We start from the raw sequence: 21,468 nt of genomic DNA, 5'->3' as shown, positions 1-21,468 counted from the left end.
CTGTCTCCACAGGAGAAGACCAACCATAACACTTGTGAGAGGGCGATGGGTGGTGAGCCAGATCTCCGAGTCCTCACCCCCTTTGAGGAGCGGGCGCTGGAGCTGTCAAGAGAAGGGGAGACGCGGGCTGTCAGTGACAGCATGGTCGGGCTGCCATCAAGATGTGAGCACCTGTCATTCTTCCACTCATTTTGAGGCAACTTCTCAGGGGCACAAGTTTCGGGTGCGAGAGGCAAGATTTAAACAAGATGTATGAGGCATGTTTATTTGTGATGTGGAGATGCCGGCGTTGGACTGGGATGTCTGTGTCAATATGCGCGATCTTCTTGGAGATCCTCTCCACTTGGAGCCGGCAGTTTGCGATGTCGATGGTAGTCATGATGTGGAGATGCCGGCGTTGGACTGGTATTAGTATTCTAGTATTAGTATTCACACTAGTATTCTGTAACTTGATTTCTGTGTCTCTGTGCACTGTTGGAGAACAGATATCCACTCCATCTGACGAAGGGGCAGCGCTCCGAAAGCTTATGGTATTTGCTACCAAATAAACCTGTTGGACTTTAACCTGATGTTGTGAGACTTCTTACTGTGCATGTTTATTTGCACGGAGAGGGTAGTGGGTGCTTGGAACTCACTGCCGGGGGAGGTCGCGGAGGCAGATACGATTGTGACCTTTAAGGGGCATCTCTACAGCTATGTGAATGGGATGGGAATAGAGGCATATGGTCCCCGGAAGGGTAGGGGGTTACAATTCAGATGGGCAGCATGGTTGCTACAGGCTTGGAGGGCCGAAGGGCCTGTTGGTGCTTTGTTCTATGTTCAATGGAAAAATGTGAATCACGTGTTTTACATCCCAGATTCCTCTCCCTCCCTTGCACTTAACCTTGTGTCCTGTGCTGCAGGGACAGATCAGGACGCCCTGGGGCCTTCTAGGCTCCAGACCCGTACTGCAGCTCCTGTCCATCCTGGTCCAGACAGCTCGGATGAGTCCTCGGAGGATATGGGTGAAGGGACCTCCGAGGGTGGCACAGTTTTGGCGTCAGCTTCCCCCTCACAACTCACCATCCCAGATACTAACATGTCGGTGGGTTCAGTTAGTGGTGAGGCTTCTGGGTCACTCTCTGGTGAGCACGACACATCTGATAATGTACATCGGGCGAAGAAAGGAATGTCCGAGGCCAGTGGCATGCAGGGGGCTTTCGGAGGCGAGGACTCAGCTGGCCCCAGGCTACATGCTGGGCCTCTGAGATCACTTCTCCTTCAGCTGCTGGAGATGCAGCAACAGAGCCAGGGAATGCAGGAGGGGCTGACGGTCACACTGGACCGACTGCGAAGCTGTTGGGAGGAGTCCCAAACCTTTCAGGCGGAGCAGCTATTGCCTGTCTTGCGTGGTTCCCAGGCCAACACTGCAAGGATGGTGCCTGCAGAGGAAAGCCTGGGGCAGAGGATCCTAACCATGAGTGGCAAGCTCCAAGCGATGGCTGAGTCACAGCGGGCCACAGTTGAGGGACTGAACAGGCTTCTCGAGATTCTACAGCCCAAGAGCTTGCAGGAGACCCAGCGGGACAGCGCTGAGACACAGCGGGCTATGGCAGCAGCCCTTGAGAACGTGGCCCTGTCGCAGAGGGTCATGGCTGAGGGCTTTCAGAGCATGGCCCAGTCTCAGAGCGCACTTGCTGTGGCTATTGAGAGGTGGCCCCCAACTCAAGTGGGCATCGCAGAGGGCTCGACCACCATGGGTAGGATGCAGGTAGTCCTCCAGGACTGGCAATGTCAGGTGACGCCGGAGCTTTTGGAGCTCACTGCAGAAGCACCACTGTCCCATGAAATGACCCAAGGGCCCACAGGAACCCCCAAGGGAGGAGGAAGGGCTCGGGCCCATGCCGGAGCCTTCCAGCCAGGAGACTGTGGCTGTGACTATGCCTTCTGACTCCCCACTTCCTGACAATGGGGCATCTCAGGAGCAGTGGGATGAAGAAAGTGTCATGGAAACATCCCAGACACCTGGAAGCAGGCCAGGGCCCTCAACGTCAAGGGTCTCCAGAGGACGCCCACCACGCGCATCACAGGCCATGGTGCATGGTAAACAGCTGGCCCCCTCCACCTCCGAATTACATTCTGGGGAGTCACTGAGACGTAGTTGTAGGCCACGTAAGGTTAGGAAGTTGTAGTTGCACTGAGGTGGCACAGGTGAAGGGCTGCACTAGTTAGAAAGGTATTTAAGCACTTTAATGTTTTCTGTTCACACGTTTTTATGTTAGGACGTCTCATTTAAACACCTTTATTGTAATTGTTAAATCTTTTTTCACCACCCACCTGCGACTAATTTGTCTCAGATTTGACTTGAGTAGGAATCCTCTTCCATTGATGATCGCTGGAACGATGCTTTATGTTGATGTCAGTTGGGGAGGCCCCTCAATATTGTGTCACTGAGAAAAGGAAGCCATTGGTTCCCCAGACCCCACTTGTGATTCCCTCCCGTTCCCCCACCCCTCCCGTCCAGGGCCCTGGATGGGGGTTTCAGATCCCTTACCCACTACACAGACGTGGGCCCAGGTGCCAGCGTGCATGCAGAGCTCAGGTAGGAGTCAGACTGGTTTGCACCAGGGCATCATCATAATGGTGCTTAGCGAGTCGTCATCACCCTCCTGCCTGCCAAAAAGCTCACTCACACAGAGTACCCAGGCCCACCGCTCTGGTGTGACAATGTTGCAGGAGATAGAAGGAATTTTGTGGGGGGAATGGAACCCTCAGACACAAACCCCTAACGAGTGAACCGCCTGGTGATCAGGGTCTCCCTTGCCGCCCTCACATGCCTTATTTGAGCTGCCAGCCCTCCAGTGCATGCCTCAGCATACTCTTCCTCACCTTCCTCCTCCTCCTGCTGGTCATCCTCCCCAGCGACACCCAGCTGGTCAGCCTCCACGTCCTCCTCCATTAGGTCACCTCTTTGTAGAGCCAGATTGTCCAAGGCACAGCACACAACTAGTACGCGGGAACAGATCACTGGGCTGTATTGTAGGGCCCCGCCAGATCGGTCCAGGCACCGGAATCGCATTTTGAGGAGCCCAATGCGCCTCTCCATTATCGCGTGGGTGGCTCCATGGGCCTCATTATAGCGGGTCTCTGCCTCAGACACAGGCCTCTGCAGAGGCACCATCAGCCATGTCCGAAGCGGGTAACCCATATCACCCACGAGCCACCCTCGCAGCCTGGGCTCCTCCTCAAATCCCTCTGGGATGTCCGAGCACCTGACATTGAAGCTGTCATGCACACTCCCTGGATGTCTTGCGCAGAGATGCATAATGTTATGGTCACACACGAGTTGAACATTCAGGGAGTGGAACCCCTTCCTGTTGATGAATCTCCGTGGATTCTGTAGGGGGGCCTTGAAGGTGACGTGTGTGCAGTCGATCGCTCCCTGTACATTAGGGCTTCTCGATGGGCCTGGTCCAGGTTAAATTTGATGTACTGGCCAGCCCGGGCATACAGGGTTTCTGTGGCCTCCTTGACACAGGTATGCACAGCTGATTGGGAAATGCCACAGACAACTCCGCTCGGGTCTGGAAGGAGCCAGTCACATAAACGTTCAGAGTGGCTGTCAATTTGACAGCCACCAAGAGTGGGTGCCCCCCCTGCCCCTGCATCTAGGTGCCAGGTCCTGCAACAGGTTGCACAGGTGTTGCACTGTCTCTTTTCGGAGGCGTAGATGTCGGCGGCATACGGTATCTGACACTCAAATGACACTCGTGCATGGAACCGCCGGGGTCTCTGTTCCCTCCATCTCCTGCGCCAAACTGCCCCCCCCACCGCCCCCTGGGTGAATGGTGGCCACCTCCTGCCTCTGGTGGTTGTCTCCCTCTACTCCTGCAAGTGGTAAGGCCCGGGCCTCCTGTGCTTGCAATTCTTCCTCCTGCTCCTCCTCAGCTCCAGCAGCAACCAAAAGAACAGTAAGATCAATCACTTGCATTGCAAAAACTATCTCGTCACTCTGAAAGGGGGTCGGGGGGGGGGGGGGGGGGGAGAGCAGGGTGGTGTTGGAGATGGAGTTGGAGATGGAGAGGAACACATGCAGAGGTTAAGGAATGTTGCTTGCCCCGAGCACATCAACAGTCACTGTCCATACTGCCCATTCCCCCAGCCACATGCTCCCCAGAATCACAGACCCCCATCAACCACATGCTCCCCAGAATCATAGCTCCTTGGAAAGTTCAGAGGTTGCAGCAGTGCAATTTGCGAGGGGTTTCTGCACATCCTTCGGCTGGCAGATTGCTGTGTGCACTAAGGCCCAGCAACATCCAAAAGACCCGAGGTCGGTGCTGAGACCCAGATCCGTGCTGCAAATCAGACATCGTAGACCCTGCTGAGCAACAGCCCCCGATCCTGCTCACACACTTGCAGAGCCCGGACCGACCCGAGAAACAAAATGGCCACAAAAAAAAGGGCCCCTAAGCAGCAGAGAGCCGTCCGATGCTCCGCACTAACCTCCTCATTAACCCTCACTGATGGAGCGCTGGAGTCGGACTTTTATGGAGCATGTCTGTTTTGTGCCGATTCCGGATGGGCGAACGCGGTGGTAAAGGGGGAAGTCCCAGTAAAGTTGGGCGTGCAGCCCATTAAGTCAATTTAAATGCATGTAAATGCCTTGATAAAGGGGGAACCGGCAGGGAGGCAGGCGCAGATCGCGCTACTTGCCTCACACCCGACTTTACCAAGTTTGTGCGCCCAAAAATGGGTGCAACTCGATGGTAAAATCAGGTCCTTAGTGCAATGAATGATCCTCCATGTGAATCATGTCATGGAGGCTCCAGGCGCTGACTCTTCCAAAATAGCCGCGACTCTGCGCCATTAACAAGGAGGAGCTGCATTTAAAGGCAAACGAGGTACCCACAGTCAGTCATGTCAAGAAGAGGGCACCTCGTGTAGCAACACCATGCTGCACAGGGAGAGTTGGGATGGCTGCTGGATGCCATGGAGAAGAAGAGGGGCATCTTCTTCCTGCAAGATGGTCGGCACCCCAAGGGTCGGGCCGGAAATACGGCCTGGGAAGCAGTGGTAGTGCCAGTCAGTGCCCGTGCATTGACACAGAGGACTGGTGACCAGTGCAGAAAGAAAATTAATTACCTCGTTTGGGCAGCAAGGGTGAGTGTCAATCTCATCCTGGCATCACTCCAATCCGTCACACCCAGAATGTCCACGTTGATCCACTCCCTGACAACCCACGGCCTCCTAGCACCCGAACTCCTAGCACCTTCCTCAAACACCTCCGGCACCCTCCTTCACAACCCCGGCCTGCCGAGGCATGGTGCGGACATACATCACCCGATTGCCCCCACCTCTGACATCTTGATACCCTGACATCCTACCAACCATCAGGCTTTCAGTCCCCCCCCCCTTTTACCCCACAGGAGAAGATAGCCCATAGCAGGAGAGAATGGGAGAAAACTGGAGCTGTGTCTCCTGACTTCCTTCGAGGAGTGTGCCATAAACCTGACAAGGAGGCCAAGGGTCAAGCTGTGACTGGCAGTCAGGTCGGCATGCGTCACATAAATGAGGATCTATAAAACGTTCATCCACATGACCTAACTGAAGTAAGTTGCGATCTACCCAGATACTTAGAACATAGAACATAGAAAAAATACAGCACAAACAGGCCCTTCGGCCCACAAGTTGCGCCGGTCGTGTCCCTACCTACCTAGGCTTATATATAGTCTTACCTATAACCCTCAATCCTATTAAGTCCCATGTACTCATCCAGAAGTCTCTCAAAAGACCCTATCGAGTTTGCCTCCACCACCACTGACGGCAGCCCATTCCAATCACCAACCACCCTCTGAGTGAAAAACTTACCCCTGACATCTCCTCTGTACCTACTCCCCAGCACCTTCAACCAGTGTCCTCTCGTAGCAACCATTTCAGCCCTGGGAAAAAGCCTCCGAGAATCCACCTCTCTACATCTATACCTCTCAACATCTTATACACCTCTATCAGGCCGCCTCTCATCCTTCGTCTCTCCAAGGAGAAAAGACCGAGCTCCCTCAGCCTATCCTCATAAGGCATGCCAACCAATCCAGGTAACATTCTTGTAAATCTTCTCTGCACCCTTTCAATCATTTCCACATCCCTCCTGTAATGAAGCGACCAGAACTGAGCACAGTACTCCAAGTGGGGTCTGACGAGGGTCTTATAAAGCTGCATCATTATCTCCCGACTCCTAAACTCAATCCCTCGATTGATGAAGGCCAGCACACCATACACCTTCTTATCCACCTCCTCTACCTGCGAGGCTGATTTAAGAGTCCTATGGACCCCGACCCCAAGGTCCTTCTGATCCTCTACACTGCTACGAGTCTTACCCTTGATATTATACTCCTTCATCCCATTTGACTTGCCAAAATGGACTACTACACATTTATCCGGGTTGAAGTCCATCTGCCACTTCTCCGCCCAGTCTTGCATCCTATCTATGTCACGCTGCACCTTCTGACATCCCTCCAACCTATACAAAACACCACCAACCTTCGTGTCGTCGGCAAACTTACCAACCCATCCCTCCACTTCCTCATCCAGGTCATTTATGAAAATGACAAACAGCAAGGGTCCCAGAACAGAATCCTGGGGCACTCCACTGGTGACCGACCTCCATTCAGAAAAAGACCCGTCTACAACCACTCTCTGCCTTCTGCAGGCAAGCCAGTTCTGAATCCACAAGGCAACAGCCCCTTGGATCCCATGCCTCTCACTTTCTCGAGAAGTCTTGCATGGGGGACCTTATCGAACGCCTTGCTGAAGTCCATGTAAACCACATCTACCGCTTTTCCTTTGTCAATGTGTTGTGTCACATTTTCAAAGAACTCCACCAGGCTCGTAAGGCACGATTTGCCTTTGACAAAGCCGTGCTGACTGCTTTTGAGCACACTAAACTTCTCTAAATGTTCATAAATCCTGTCCCTCAGGATCTTCTCCATCAACTTACCAACCACTGAGGTTAGACTCACCGGTCGGTAATTTCCTGGGCTATCCCTATTCCCTTTCTTGAATATAGGAACTACATCCGCAATCCTCCAATCCTCCGGAACCTCTCCTGTCTCCATCGACGACGCAAAGATCATTGCCAGAGGCTCTGCAATCTCTTCCCTCGCCTCCCACAGTAACCTGGGATACATCCCATCCGGTCCCGGCGACTTATCTATCTTGATGCTATTCGAAATTCCCAACATATCCTCTTTCTTAATGTCCATATACTCAATCTTTTCAGTCCACCTCAATCCTGTAGTACAACCACCCAGGTCTTTTTCCACCGTGAATACCGAGGTAAAATATTCATTAATCACCTCTGCTATTTCTTCCGGTTCTGTACAGACTTTCTCACCTTCACCTTTTATAGGTCCTATTCCTTCACATCTCATCCTTTTACTCTTCACATATTTATAGAACGCCTTAGGGTTCTCCTTAATCTTACCTGCCAAGGCCTTCTCGTGACCCCTTCTAGCTCTCCTAATTTCTTTCTTAAGTCTCTTCCTACAAGCCGTATACTCATCTAGATCCCTATCATCGCCTAGCTCTTTCCTTTCTTTCTCACTAGGTTCAGCGCAGCTTTCGTGCACCACGGTTCCCGTAACCTACCAAAACCTCCCTGTCTCATCGGAACGTTGTCATGCAGAACTCCAGACAAACATTCCTTGAAAATCTGCCACCTTACTTCAGTACTTTTCCTCGAGAATGCCTCCTTCCAATTTACGCCTCTAATCTCCTGCCTGATGGCTTCATATTTCCCCTTACTCCAGATAAACACTTTCCTGGCTTGCCTGATCCTATCTCTTTCCAATGCTAGCGTAAAGGAGATAGAGTTATGATCACTAACCCCAAGATGCTTCCCCACTGAGAGATCCGACACCTGTCCAGGCTCATTAGCCAGTACCAGATCGAGTACAGCCTCTCCTTTTGTAAGCTTATCCACATGCTGTGTCAGGAAACCCTCCTGAACACGCCTAACAAACTCCTCCCCATCCAAACCCCTTACCCTAGGGATATTCCAATCGATGTTTGGGAAATTAAAGTCTCCCATCACGACAACCCTGTTATTCCTACATCTAAGTAAGAAGTCTCACAACACCAGGTTAAAGTCCAACAGGTTTATTTGGTAGAAAATACCATAAGCTTTCGGAGCGCTGCCCCTTCGTCAGATGGAGTGGATATCTGCTCTCAAACAGTGCACAGACACAGAAATCAAGTTACAGAATACTGATTAGAATGCAATCTCTGGTATTTGCTACCAAATAAACCTGTTGGACTTTAACCTGGTGTTGTGAGACTTCTTACTGTGCTTACCCCAGTCCAACGCCGGCATCTCCACATCATTCCTACATCTGTCCAGGATCTGTTTCCCTATCTGCTCCTCAACATCCCTGTTACTATTGGGCGGCCTGTAGAAAACACCCAGCAAAGTTATCGACCCCTTCCCGCTCCAAACTTCCACCCACAGAGACTCCGGAGACAATCCCTCCATGGCTTCCACCTTCTCTACAGCTGTGACACTATCCCTGATCAGCAGTGCCACTCTCCCCCCTCTTTTGCCTCCCTCTCTGTCCTTTCTGAAACATCTGAAATCCGGCACCTGAAGTATCCAGTTCTGTACCTGTTGCCAAGTCTCCGTAATGGCCACCACATCACACTTCCAAGCATCGATCTACACTCTAAGCTCATCCACTTTATTCACTACACTCCTTGTCCCTCCTTGTCCCTCCCTTGCACTGAACCATGTTTCTTGTTGTGCAGGGGGTGACCCTGATGAGGCCGGGCCATCAAGAGTCGTTGCCTCCACCCCCACCCCACCCCCCCATCCTGCTGAGACCACCATCGACACCTCGAGGAAAGTTCCGAGACACCCTTGAAGCACAGACAAAGAACAAAGAACAATACAGCACAGGAACAGGCCCTTCGGCCCTCCAAGCCCGCGCCGCTCCCTGGTCCAAACTAGACCATTCTTTTGTATCCCTCCATTCCCACTCCGTTCATGAGTGCGCCCACCTGATCGACTGCTGCTGTGGCTTCCACGAATGGCTTGAGGTTCAGAGAGTTGGTGGAGAAGCACCCTCATGTCTTTCATGTGATTGTGGCCATTGTAGCAAGCACTGCAGAGTCCATGCAGTGTGAGGAGCTGTGTTAACACACGCACAACTCCCGTGATTGGTCTACACCTGCCAGGCCTGGTGCTTGTTACTGTTAGAGGGGCCTGGGATGGAATGTCTGCAATAAACCACTGAGCCTGAACAGCAGAGTGACATTAACGGGGTTGGGATTCGACCTAATATGCAAACCTTTGGTGGTCATTCAGCAGCCAGGGGGATTGAGCACAACACAAGCCCCAAGCCGGCGCCGGACCGGCACGAGCCCCCCCCCCCGCAAAGCCCCTGTACCCATGCAAGGCCTCCACCCTACCCCGTACCATGGCAACGGCTGAGACCGCTCTCTTCTCCTTCCTCCCCCAGCACCCCAGATGTTGGTGTTCAGTGATACTCATCTCCTCACTCTCCTTCAATGCTGCTGTGCCTGAGCTGCACTTTTATAGCGCAGTAGTGAATCGCGTTGGCGCAATGTCTCACCAGAGAGTTGGGAAGCATCTAGGAGAGAGGAAGTGTATGCGCCAAATCCGCCAATGGTATTGAATTCCAGTCAGCTGTGCGTCCATTTTATGCGCAAAGCATTGGCGCCATTAAGAGCCTGGGAAGATAGCAAACCCTTTGCCGCTGGGTGTGAATTGGCATCACATGCTATTTTCCCTGCTCGCCATGTTGATCGGAGTGGTAAAATCATGCCCAACCCGTTTTACATTCGTATAATTAGAAACATAACTATTTCCATTAAATAGCTTGGAATTAAAGTTCAACTGGTCCTAATCTATGAAATAATTCCAGAGAATTATGGATACACAATTAACTGCAGAAATTATGAGGGTGATTCTCCTAAAAGCACTGAATTGGCGGGAAAACTGTTCTAGATCACGACTGTTTTGTCAGTTCAACTTCTCACCTGAATCTCCGCGCTCTGCGCACTGAAGAGGGCCCAGTCGTGAATCTCATTAAAAACCCGGGGGGGCCTATTCACGCCGGAGTCTGACAGCTCCGGAATTCTGTGCATGTGCAGTGCTCCCGATCTGTCAGTCTCCCCGTTTGCTGGTCAGCTTGATCGCTGGCCAGTCCGGGACTCCCGCTGTGCTGCCCCTCCAGCACCCCCCCCCCCCCCCCCCGCCCCCGGCCCAACGGCCCGCTCGCGGTCCCCACAACAATTCCCGAACCCCACAACAATTCCCAGGCCAGCCCTGACCCCCCCTTGCCCCACCCAGAGCGCCCCGATGTCCAGCTCACCCCCCCCCCCGAATCAGTGGCGATCCCCCAACCCCCCTCACCCTGGCAGACCCCCCTCCTCCTGGCAGATCACCCTCCCAGCAGACCACACCCGCCCCCCCCCCCCAGCCCGCCCCTCCCGCCATCCCCGACCGATCCCAATGCAGAGTGGCAGCAGGACCCCCCACCGATTACCCCTAGGCCCCGCCCACAATACACCCCTTGGCACTGCTCGATGGGCAGTGCCAAGGTGGGCAGTGCCAGGGAGCACAGGCTGGCACTGCCAAGGTGCCCATGCCCAGGGGCAGCACCCCCCACCACCCGATCCTCTGGGGGGCCCTGATTGCCCCCCCCTTCATTCTGACGGGGTCTCCCGCTAGTTCCCCGAACGTGGGAAACGACTCTAAACCCCACCGAATGAAGTACTCCTGGTGGAGTGGGAGATTCAATCGTGACCGGTAAGTCCTCGATAATGAAATGTAAAATACATTTAAAACATATTAAAAAAAGATTCAAATGACTTATCTGTCTTTTTCCTGCCACTTTCCAGCGTAGTCTGGACTCTGACTGCTCTCCAGCTCTGGGAGATGCGCATGCGTTCCCGACGCATGTGCAAATCTCAGAACAAGGTCAGCGACGCGCACTTCCCACTCTGACCCACCAGAAAAGTTGCGGTTCAGGATGGGAGAATCCAATGCCGACTGGTATCTGGACAAAATTAGTTTGACTCCCAGCTGAAACTTGAGAGAGTTTATTTTCGAAGCAGTTTTGAATAAGCTCGTTTTCCTTGTTCTATTTTAAGGTTTAGGCATAAATATGGTCCTTCTTGAAACAATTGCCATCAATGCCTACACCTGCATCATCGCCTACAGCCTGTACTACTTGTTCGCCTCCTTCCAATCCCCCCTGCCGTGGGCAGACTGCTTCAGTTGGTGGGGTGCAGATGAAACATGCAGCAGGACTCCCAAAGGTACTGTCTGAGCTTCTATTGGGTAAAGTATACAGACCGACTGGTCAATTTTCATTCTGTCAGTTGGAATGAGAGAGAAAAATGGACAATAGTTTCAGTGACCCACTTCATTGGGATCGGAAATACTGGGATAGAAATCAGCAGCAGGAACCATGTTATTGAATCATTGGGATTTCAGGATAATCGATATTAAATGCTTTTTTGAATCCACAGAAAGCTTTAAAGAAAATAGTGATCTCCTTTTAAGTAGCTCATGAGGAAAAGTCAATAAACTGCGTTATAAATTTCTCCTTGATTGCAGTGCAGAAATGGCTACAGTAAATTGACATCTCAATTACTCCCGGTCTGAATTACTTTTCCATCAATGTCAGTGAGAGAAAATATCCCTGGGCTAGCAATTTTGTTCGCCTTGTTTTCAGGCAGGGAATTTCACTGAATGATGTTTTTTTTTGTGCTAAGTTGAGTTCAGAAAGGCAGCAGGCAAACCTCTTGCTGACCACTCATTGACATGATTGTAGTGAGCTGCCCAGTGTGAAACGCATTGCTAACTGACTGGACACTCATCAGTAGCCAGGTGTGTATGTGGCTCAAGCAATGAACAGCTAACTTGCACTTAAAGGCAACTAAGCAACACTACCCGCCCCTCCCAACCCCCGGTAATCTCCACCTGCACAGAACTCCCCACACCCACTGCTCCCAATTGACATGATCCTCCCACCGACCCACCCGCCCGCTCTCAATCTGAATGACAGTCCCCCGACTTGAACTATGCCCTCCTGACCTGAAGCACCCCCAACCAGACACACCACCAATCTGACTCCTCCCTGACCCAATGATAACCCACCTGACCCAATCACCCCCCCCCCCCCCCGCAACCTGACGCCTGGACCTCTCCCCAATGTCTGGATACCTTCGTTGTCCACCAATGTCCGGACGTGTCACCCAGCTCCCTGATGTCTTGACTCCCCAGCCGCCATGTCCGGATCCTTCCCCTGGGGCTGGATCCTCCCTACGCTGATGTTCAACGCCCCCCTCACCCCCCCTCCCTCCCCTCGCCCCTTACCTTAGAAACTTATACTCTCCCTGTTACGGCAGCCACTGCTGTTATAAGGGGTGTGTCGTCCTTTGCTCCGTTCTTTTTGTACTTTGCTGCTGCAGCCAGGGATGCGCTTCGCTTCTTCAGTCTCACCTGCCCTCAGTTTGAAAGGTCGGGTGAGACAGGTGCTTTCCATTTCAAGCACAGGTAAGTCAGTACAGAGTGACACTCTGCCGCTGATTGCCACTATGAGGAAGTTTCAGGCCATTATTTCGATATCCACTCCATCAAAACTTTTCATAATTTTGAAGACCTCTATAAGATCACCCCTAGACTTTCTCGTTTACAAGAATAAGAAACAAATGGCGGGATCTTCCCCTCCCATCCACCAGCAGGATTTATCGATGCATTGGAAGTCAATGGACTTTTTGCTGGTTTGCCGTATTTACTACCTCATTATCCATTATGGTGGGGCCAGAAAATCCTGACTAAGTCTGTCGATATTTTCCTGAGATATATACTCATGTATTTCTGGTATCTCTCTTTGCACTCTCTCCAGTGCCTCTATATTATTTTTATTATATGGCAACCAAAACTACACACAGTAAGTACTCTGTGTTGTCCAACCAAGGTTTGATACAGTTTTAGCAAAAATTCCTTATGTTTCAATTCTATCCTCCTAGAAATAAGGCCTAGAGCATGGTTTGCTCTTTTATTGCTTTGCCAACCTGTGGGGCAACTTTTAGCAATTGATGTGTTTGTGCTTTGAGGCACCTTTGTCCCAATCCCTACCTAGAGTTGCACCTATCATGCAATTAATGATGTTTCTACTCTTCCTACAAAAATGTATGCCATCATATTTATCTGTGTTGAACTTCATTTGTTACTAATTACCAATTTTATTAATATCCTCCTATAATTTGTTGCATTTCCTCAATTTGGTCACCTATAAAATTAGAAATTGGCTGGAATTCTTCAGTCTCACCCGTGGCTGGGATTCTATAGTCCCACTGCAGTGAATAGTATTTTTTGGTTGTGTGCCAAATTCTCCATTCTTGCTGGCAGTGGTAGCAGGCATATGAGATTGGAGAATTCCAGCCATTATGTTTTTAATTCCAACGTCCAAATCATTGACGTGAATTGTGAACAGCAGTGGTCCCAGAACTGATATTTGTGGAACATCACTTCCCACCTTTTACTATATGGAATAACTACTCTATATTCCCACTCTTTGCTTTCTGTCTTGAAAAAAGCTAGCATTCCATTCTGCCATTTGTCCCTTGTCCCCATATTCTCTGACCTTCTTCATTAGTATATTATGAGGCTTCTTATCGAAGGTCATTTCAAAATCCAAATAAACTACATCTACTGCATTACTATTGTCTATTCCCTCTGTTAGCACCTCAGAAAATTCAGTCAGTTTGGTCAAGCAAGAACTTTCCTTTTGTAATACCTGTTGACTATTCATTACTATATTTGTTATTATATATTTGAGATGTTCTTTTCAAGGATTCCATTATTTTTCCAATGGCTAATGTTTCTGTGTTTGTGCTAGATTTTTTTTCTCCTTTCCTCCCTTTGTGATTTTCTCCCCCAATATGTCTCCTATCTTCTGCATACTCCTTATGTCATAATAATGAAGGAAAACCACTAAATTACGTCCAGAAATATTGAACTCTAAATAAGACCTGTGGTATTTTTTCAAAAGCCAAAGGTGGCTGAGGAGGTAAAGTCAGTCATTGGCTGAATTGCTAGTGTGTGATACTTTGAGAGACAATGGAACCCCACCTTGCTTCCAGAAAAGGTCCTTCTCAAGCATCCAGAAACTAATTGCCACCTCTGGTGGAGACAATGGGACATAATGGGAAATGAGTGTCATCTCATCAAGAGATATCCTGGGCATTATGTCCTGACAGATTTGTTGATTTCACCTGATTGTTGAAACAAACCAAATTAGTGAAGACATACAATTGAAATGGGAACCGGGAAGCTTCTCCGCCAACTGCAGAACACTAGAAACTCAAAACTGACTATTCACCTACTGAAGTCAGTGCGATTGGAATCTCAAATTGCAATGGCCGCAACGCTCAATCATCTACTCCTCACAAGTCAAGGGCTGTTTCATTTACTTTTTTACATACTTTGGACTTAGTTCTCACTTCTAATCCTTATAAATGTATATGCATGTTTTCTTATCATGTTCTTGTCTTTAGTAGTTAATAAACGCTATCTTTCACTCAAGAAAGCCTGGTTAAATTGTCTCCTTTTAAAACAAAGAACAAAGAACAAAGAACAGTACAGCACAGGAAACAGGCCCTTCGGCCCTCCAAGCCTGTGCCGCTCCTTGGTCCAACTAGACCAATTGTTTGTATCCCTCCATTCCCAGGCTGCTCATGTGACTATCTAGGTAAGTCTTAAACGATGTCAGCGTGCCTGCCTCCACCACCCTACTTGGCAGTGCATTCCAGGCCCCCACCACCCTCTGTGTAAAAAACATCCCTCTAATATCTGAGTTATACTTCGCCCCTCTCACCTTGAGCCCGTGACCCCTCGTGAACATCACTTCTGATCTGGGAAAAAGCTTTCCACCGTTCACCCTATCTATCCCCTTCATAATCTTGTACACCTCTATTAGATCTCCCCTCATTCTCCGTCTTTCCAGGGAGAACAACCCCAGTTTACCCAATCTCTCCTCATCGCTAAAACATAAATATTGGGACCGGGAAAATATATCCATGAAGGATGGGATCTTTTTTGTTTATATTAATCATATTGTGACCAGTAGACGGGGTTGAATAGAGAAAGGGAGCCAGTTCATCCCTCCTCACCTGGGGCATAATAATTTGGGATATCCCAGCCAGACGGTAACGAATTGAGGGATCTTATCCAGATTAACAAATTTGAGGAACCTCACCTTGGGACTGGTTGTAACACTTACTTCTTCAACTTCTCAAACACTGCAGGTTTGTCCCCTTAAGTTCAATACCTTTTTTTCTTTCTTTTTCTTCTCACCTCCTAGTGAGCCCTAATGTTCAACTCAGGACTAAAAATCCTAAAACAAAAGCAAAATACCGGAGATGTTGGAAATCCGAAATAAAAACAGAAAATGCTGAAAATACTTAGCAGGCCAGACAGCAAATGTGGAGAGAAAATATGATTTAAGAGATAGTCATTGCAAATTTTGAGAAATTCGCTGCTGCTGCACATTGGGACCCAGTGGAAGTCTTGATGCATGCACAAGATTGGTACCTAATGCATGAACTTCAAAGTTCAATGGACAGAGAGAGATACGTTGCCCAGACTCTGTATCAATGCCTCTGATACTGACCCTGCCATTGTAGTCTTGGGCTAGATGCCCTGGGGTTGTCCAGATATTTACAGCTGAATGCCTAGAATTCTTAATCACAGGCATGGAAAGTGATTTACAGTGGAAGCTATATCATGAAGGCCTTTTCCTTACACAAGTCTTTTGTAAAAGTAAATCTACTGAACAATCCCCAACTCTCACTGATGCCATTCACCACCGCCACCCCCCCGTCCCCTCCCCCCCGCAACTCCCACTGCAGCCCCCACCTGCCATTAGAATTGAGGAAAGATGTAATTAATTTTGAGGAAGGGAAAGGGGGAGAAGAAGTAAAATTGAAAGTGTGTGATAGGATGGTTGTCAGGAAAGATTAAATGACAAAAGGTTTTGCAGTACAAAAACTAAAGAGAGTGGTAACGGGTCAAACAAAGAAGTCAAAGATATATCCATATAAGGTGTGAATGGTTGGATAACAAACATCTGAGTATGAAGTGAATGAATAAAGAAAGAAATGAGAAAAATAAAATGAAACAAAATGAAGCCAGAAGTTATGATCTAAAGTTGTTGAATTTCAGAAGGCTTCAGAGTGCTGACTCGAACAATGAGTTCTTTTCCTCGCGTTGGCCTTGAATTTCATTGGAACAGTGCAACAGGTCAAGGACAGAAATGACAGAGTGGAAGCAATGTGGAGAATTGAAATGACAGGCAACTGTAAGCTCAGGGTGCCTGATGAAGGGTCGGTAACTTGAATCAATGGTCTGAATTTTCTGGCTGTTCACCAGCTGCCGCTGCAACGGAGAATTTGGTGCTCAGCCAAATCTACGTTCACTGCAGTGGGACCAGAAAATCCCACCGTTGTGAATGGCCCGAAAATTCCTCCAATTTCTTTGTTTCTCTCCACAGATGCTGCCTGACTTTCTGAAAGTTTCCAGCTTTTCCTGTTTTTATTTCAGTAAATAGCAATGTAGTTTACTATTTATTTCATTCAAAGTACCTTTGAAATTTGTATCAAAACTTTTACATGGTTACTTAAATTAAAGGTTACATAAATATTCAAACATTTATGACCTTGTCCCACTTGACTTTCAGCGAGGCAAGGTGGTACGATTAGATGAGAGGTGGGAAAGGGCAGGAAGCTGATTTCAGTATTAATGACATTATTCGCATGTCATTCGTGAGTCCTGGAAGATATCGTCTGTGCTCACTTGAATTTACCTGATCGCTGGTCGAGCTTCCCACCGGCGAGAATCACAGATGATCTCCACCAGTGGGAGACCAGACGATGGCCTAGCCAGGGGGATTTGAGGACATTGAAGCCAGGCCGATCCCTCTGGTGAGGCCACCTGGCATCTTGCCACTGTCCACCTGACACAATGGCACTGCCTGCCTGGCACTTTGGCATTGCCCACCGGGCACCCTGGCACTGCCCACTTGGCACCATAACTATGCCGAGGCAGTGCCAAGAGGGTGGGGCCTGACTAGGGGTGGAGCCTGCGGGGGTGGAACTATGATGGGGGAGGAAATGGGAGCTCTGCAGTGGTAGGATAGAGGGAACTCTGCAGAGGTGGGGATCGGGGAGGGAAGGGAACTCTGCACGGGGTGTGGTCGGGTAGGGAGGGAACTCTGCAGGGGCGGCCATCGGGGAGGGAACTCTGCAGGGGGGCGAGTGGGGAGGGAGGGAAATCTACAGGGGGGGCGATTGGGGAGGGAGGGAACTATGCAGGGGGGGAGCGATTGAGGAGGGAGGGAACTCTGCAGGGGGGGACAATTAGCGGGGGCTGTAGACCGGCACTTCAAATTTTTTTTAGTAAGATTCTGCCCAAAAAACGTTTAAAAAGTTAATAGTTAAATCAATGCTCGATAACTGTAAAAGCACTCAGCACTGTGAAGCTGTTGGGCATCAAGGGAATTCCTTGTGTTGCTCACCTCAAAGTGGGCTTGGCCTTGATCTTCTGTACATGACCACTTCCCTTGTTAAGGTCTTCACAGATGGCTGTATCCTACAGCCAGGACAGGAAGTCCCTCAAGCTCCAGCGAGAAAAGATCAGGACAGAGTTCTTATTGTGGTCAATGACTCCACCACATCTCTATTAGGTTAAAGTCCTTTCTGGAGAAATAGAAAGAAGAAAAAACAGAGTTAACCATTCAGGGAGAAGAAACAACAAGGTAAATTGGTGAATAGTTTCACCAGTCCATAGAATCCCTACAGTGCAGAAGGAGGCCATTCAGCCAATCAAGTCTGTGCTGACTCTCCAAAAGAGCATGTTACCCAGGCCCAGCCCCCAATCCCTGTAACCTCATGCATTTACCATGGCTAATCCACCTAACCTACACATCCTTGGACATCAAAGGGCAATTTTGTATGGCCAGTCCACCTAACCTGCACATCTTTGGAGTGTGGGAGGAAGCTGGATCACCTGAGGAAACACATGCAGACACAGGGAGAAGGTGCAAACTCCACACAATTACCTGAGGCTGGAATTGAACCCAGGCCACCATGCCACATGTCAGTTTGTCGGTGATGGTTATAGGATAATATGATGCCAATGAGTTATATTCACATGAACCAGGTGGGTTCAGAGGGTTAATCTCTCTCCAGTTTTATTAAGATTGGAAGTTCTTCAATGCTGAACTTTTATTGGAAACATGTTGAAGTCCTGAAGTATGTTCTTGTCTATCCTGAGACCTGTGATAATGATGACTTACTCAAGGAATTCCTCATACTATAATGCCTTCATCCAATATTACAGTTGCAAGGATTTCTGGATCTGTGAATGAAATCCACCATTACAAGCAGAGTGAGCACCAGAGCTAGACTGTGCTGTGAGTGGAGTGTAGACTGTACCTTTGTGTTCTAGCCCATCTGTAACCCTACCCATGTAATCAGGGGGATTGAATTGATTCAGCAGAGGGAAACAGTCAGCCTGATACACATCACTAGAAATCACAGAAATTGGAACAAAAAACTGGAAAGAAAATGCTGTTATCACTAAAAGTGACCATGAGGTTGTTGGCTTGAAACAAATTCCACTGACTGACTAATGTCCTTACCCTGCCTGTCAGTAATAGACTGCAATCTCTTTGCAAAGCGCTTGGGCGGGATTTTATGGCCTCCCCTAGGACTTCCCCCTAACTACAACAGTGAAACTTCACCCTGTGCCAACTTAGTGGTCCACTATGTTCCTCTTCTTTCATTCCCTCCCACTCCTAAGTGTGTCCCCAGATTGCACATTGGAGGTGGAGGTGGACTGTTGTTGACCGTGCCCTTTGGCCTGTGATGCCCGTGGCGGGCATCTTCTGGTCGGTCGATCCAAGACCGGAAAATTCTACCCAAGGTCAATGGACCTATCCATTGTCTGCCTCTCGCCTGCTCCGATTCCTGTGGCGGGCAGGGCGGTAGAATTCCAGTGCTTGACTCTTAACTGCCACCTAAAGAGGTTTACCAACCCACTCAGTTAACATGAGCTGTAAATGCCTGCCCTGTTAACAATACACACACCTCAATAGCTAGATTTTAGAAAAATATCCTCAATAAAGCGTACTTCAACAACTTTTCCATATTTTCTAGATCCACTCTGCAACCTCACTCTGGGTGATGGATATTTTGAAATCGTTAATACAACATGGCTGCATGGAAACAATGAAACTTGTCCAAATGGATCAGAAATCTACCTTCCTCACCAGGGTCCAAGTGAGCAATACTGGGAGTAAGTAAATGACTACAGATAGCTGCACCTATAACCTGCACAGCTGTACCAGCAGCTTCCTCTTGGGAAGGTTAGTTGGGGGAATGTCCTGTTTAATGAGTGAAAAGCTGTTTGATTCTGATAGAGGTACTATTTACATCATACACCTGTTACAAAACAACATCACAACGGGGGCCCTTTCATTAGTTAACAGCTCCCTGGTTTCTAACACTGCAGGTTTACTTTAACAATATTTATACAGTGACACATTTATTGATGCTGCCATAGGCGGGTATGTAACACTTGCTTTCAAATACCCCCTATTAGGCATGAGTGCAGAGGACCAGTGAGAAGATCAGAGGTCCAAGCAGTCGACATAGCCCCCTCCCCAATTCCCCTTCCCTTAAGGGACAGATGTTACATTGATAGGCCAGACAGTATGGTGGTGACATGTGTTTATTAGTTACAGTGTAAAAGTGGTGTCCGCTTCCCCCTAACTACAACAGTGAAACTTCACCTGTGCCAACTTAGTGGTCCACTATGTTCCTCTTCTTTCATTCCCTCCCACTCCTTCTAAGTGTGTCCCAAGATTGCACATCGGAGGTGGAGGTGGACTGTTGATGACTGTGCCCTTTGGCCTGTGCTGCCCGTGGTGGGCATCTTCTGGGCCTGGAAGGTCCTGGGTCTGGTCGACTTCAGGTGTCACAGGTGACAACGTGCCACCCTGTTCTGCCCGCTGTCCAGGAGAAATGCCAGTGTCAGGAAGGGGGGAAATTCAAAAGGATTGGCAACGGCCTGAGTCTCCATGGTTGAAGGCCTCTGACTGGGATCCGGCGCTTACTCCTCCCTCAGGGTCCTCATTGGCCCCTGGGCCATTCCTTGGGATGGAGAGGCAGCTGGAGTGAACGCCAGAAGCCTCCCTGTCATCCAGCACTGCCAGTCCTGGAGACCTGCCATTGTCTTCACCATGGTTCTGAAAGCCCTTAGTGATTGGGCATTGCTATGGATGCCCTCAGCGAAGGTCCTGTGTGACTGGGCCAATCTCTGATGCACATCAGCAATTTTCCTCAACAGCAGTGAAATGCCCGTGTGTGACTGGCCTTGGTGCCTCGGGACGCAGCCATGAACATCATAGAAACATAGAAACATAGAAACCCTACAGTGCAGAAGGAGGCCATTCGGCCCATCGAGTCTGCACCGACCACAATCCCACCCAGGCCCTACCCCCACATATTTACCCGCTAATCCCTCTAACCTACGCATCTCAGGACTCTAATGGGCAATTTTTAACCTGGCCAATCAACTTAACCTGCACATCTTTGGACTGTGGGAGGAAACCGGAGCACCCGGAGGAAACCCACGCAGACACGAGGAGAATGTGCAAACTCCACACAGACAGTGACCCGAGCCGGGAATCGAACTGAGTGTGCCACACCTTGGAAGTCATTTGGCATGGTATGGACATCTTGGCCCAGACTTTCCACTGTGGACACGACCCTTGCAGTGTTGGCCTGGGTACCACTCAGTGCCAGCACCATCTCCTGTGAGATGAGGCTGCTGGACTCTTCCGGTTATGCCTGCATTTGCAGGAAGGTCGCTGATTCCCCCTCCTGTAAAGCCTGGCTCTGCTTTTGCGTATTGACCATTACTGGGATGAATGTTTCCAAAGGCCGGACATCTGCCTTGGGACCAGCAGTTCCCAGAGACCCGTCAGCCCTCCAACTGCCCACTCCCTTGGATGTTCCAGCCTCCACATGATGTGCGATAGCTGCAGTATGATGCTCACCAGAGAGTGCCCCAAAAGCCTGTCCACTAACGTTTCCCTCCAAGGTGTGTCTTTGTGCTGGTGCTTGGTGCTGGTGAATGCAGTGACTGTGTGTCTGTGTCCTCCCCGGAGCTGGGACCTGGGGTGCTGGAAAGTGGGATGCAACCCCACCGGATGGCACGGTCTCATTCAATGGAGATGCAAGACAAAGGACATGAAGTCAGCTGGTGGAGATGTCAAGGGTGTGGGGATGATAGATTCACTTCAAGAAGGTCAACTGGATCATGGTGCTTTGGGCTCTTACTTGCTCAGGGTCTGGTGACCTTGCAGTCAGCAACAGTTTGCTCCTGGGTCCACCTGC

The 21,468-nt window shown here is 49.6% G+C and overlaps 1 protein-coding gene across 2 annotated transcripts in view; it reads left to right on the top strand.

The window, feature by feature from the left end:
- LOC144492341 (sodium- and chloride-dependent neutral and basic amino acid transporter B(0+)-like) overlaps window positions 1-21,468 on the top strand; it is a 110,353-nt gene that overhangs the window by 26,325 nt on the left and 62,560 nt on the right. For both annotated transcript variants that reach the window (XM_078210335.1, XM_078210336.1), the window contains exons 4-5: window positions 11,149-11,316; window positions 19,225-19,363. In XM_078210335.1, the coding sequence (XP_078066461.1) occupies window positions 11,149-11,316; window positions 19,225-19,363 (307 nt within the window). The remainder of the gene's footprint in view (window positions 1-11,148; window positions 11,317-19,224; window positions 19,364-21,468) is intronic.

Source organism: Mustelus asterias, chromosome 4, assembly GCF_964213995.1.
Source record: "Mustelus asterias chromosome 4, sMusAst1.hap1.1, whole genome shotgun sequence".
Taxonomy (NCBI): domain Eukaryota; kingdom Metazoa; phylum Chordata; class Chondrichthyes; order Carcharhiniformes; family Triakidae; genus Mustelus; species Mustelus asterias.
The sequence above is the reverse complement of the archived record's forward strand: the minus strand, read 5'-3'. Positions and strand labels throughout refer to the sequence as shown.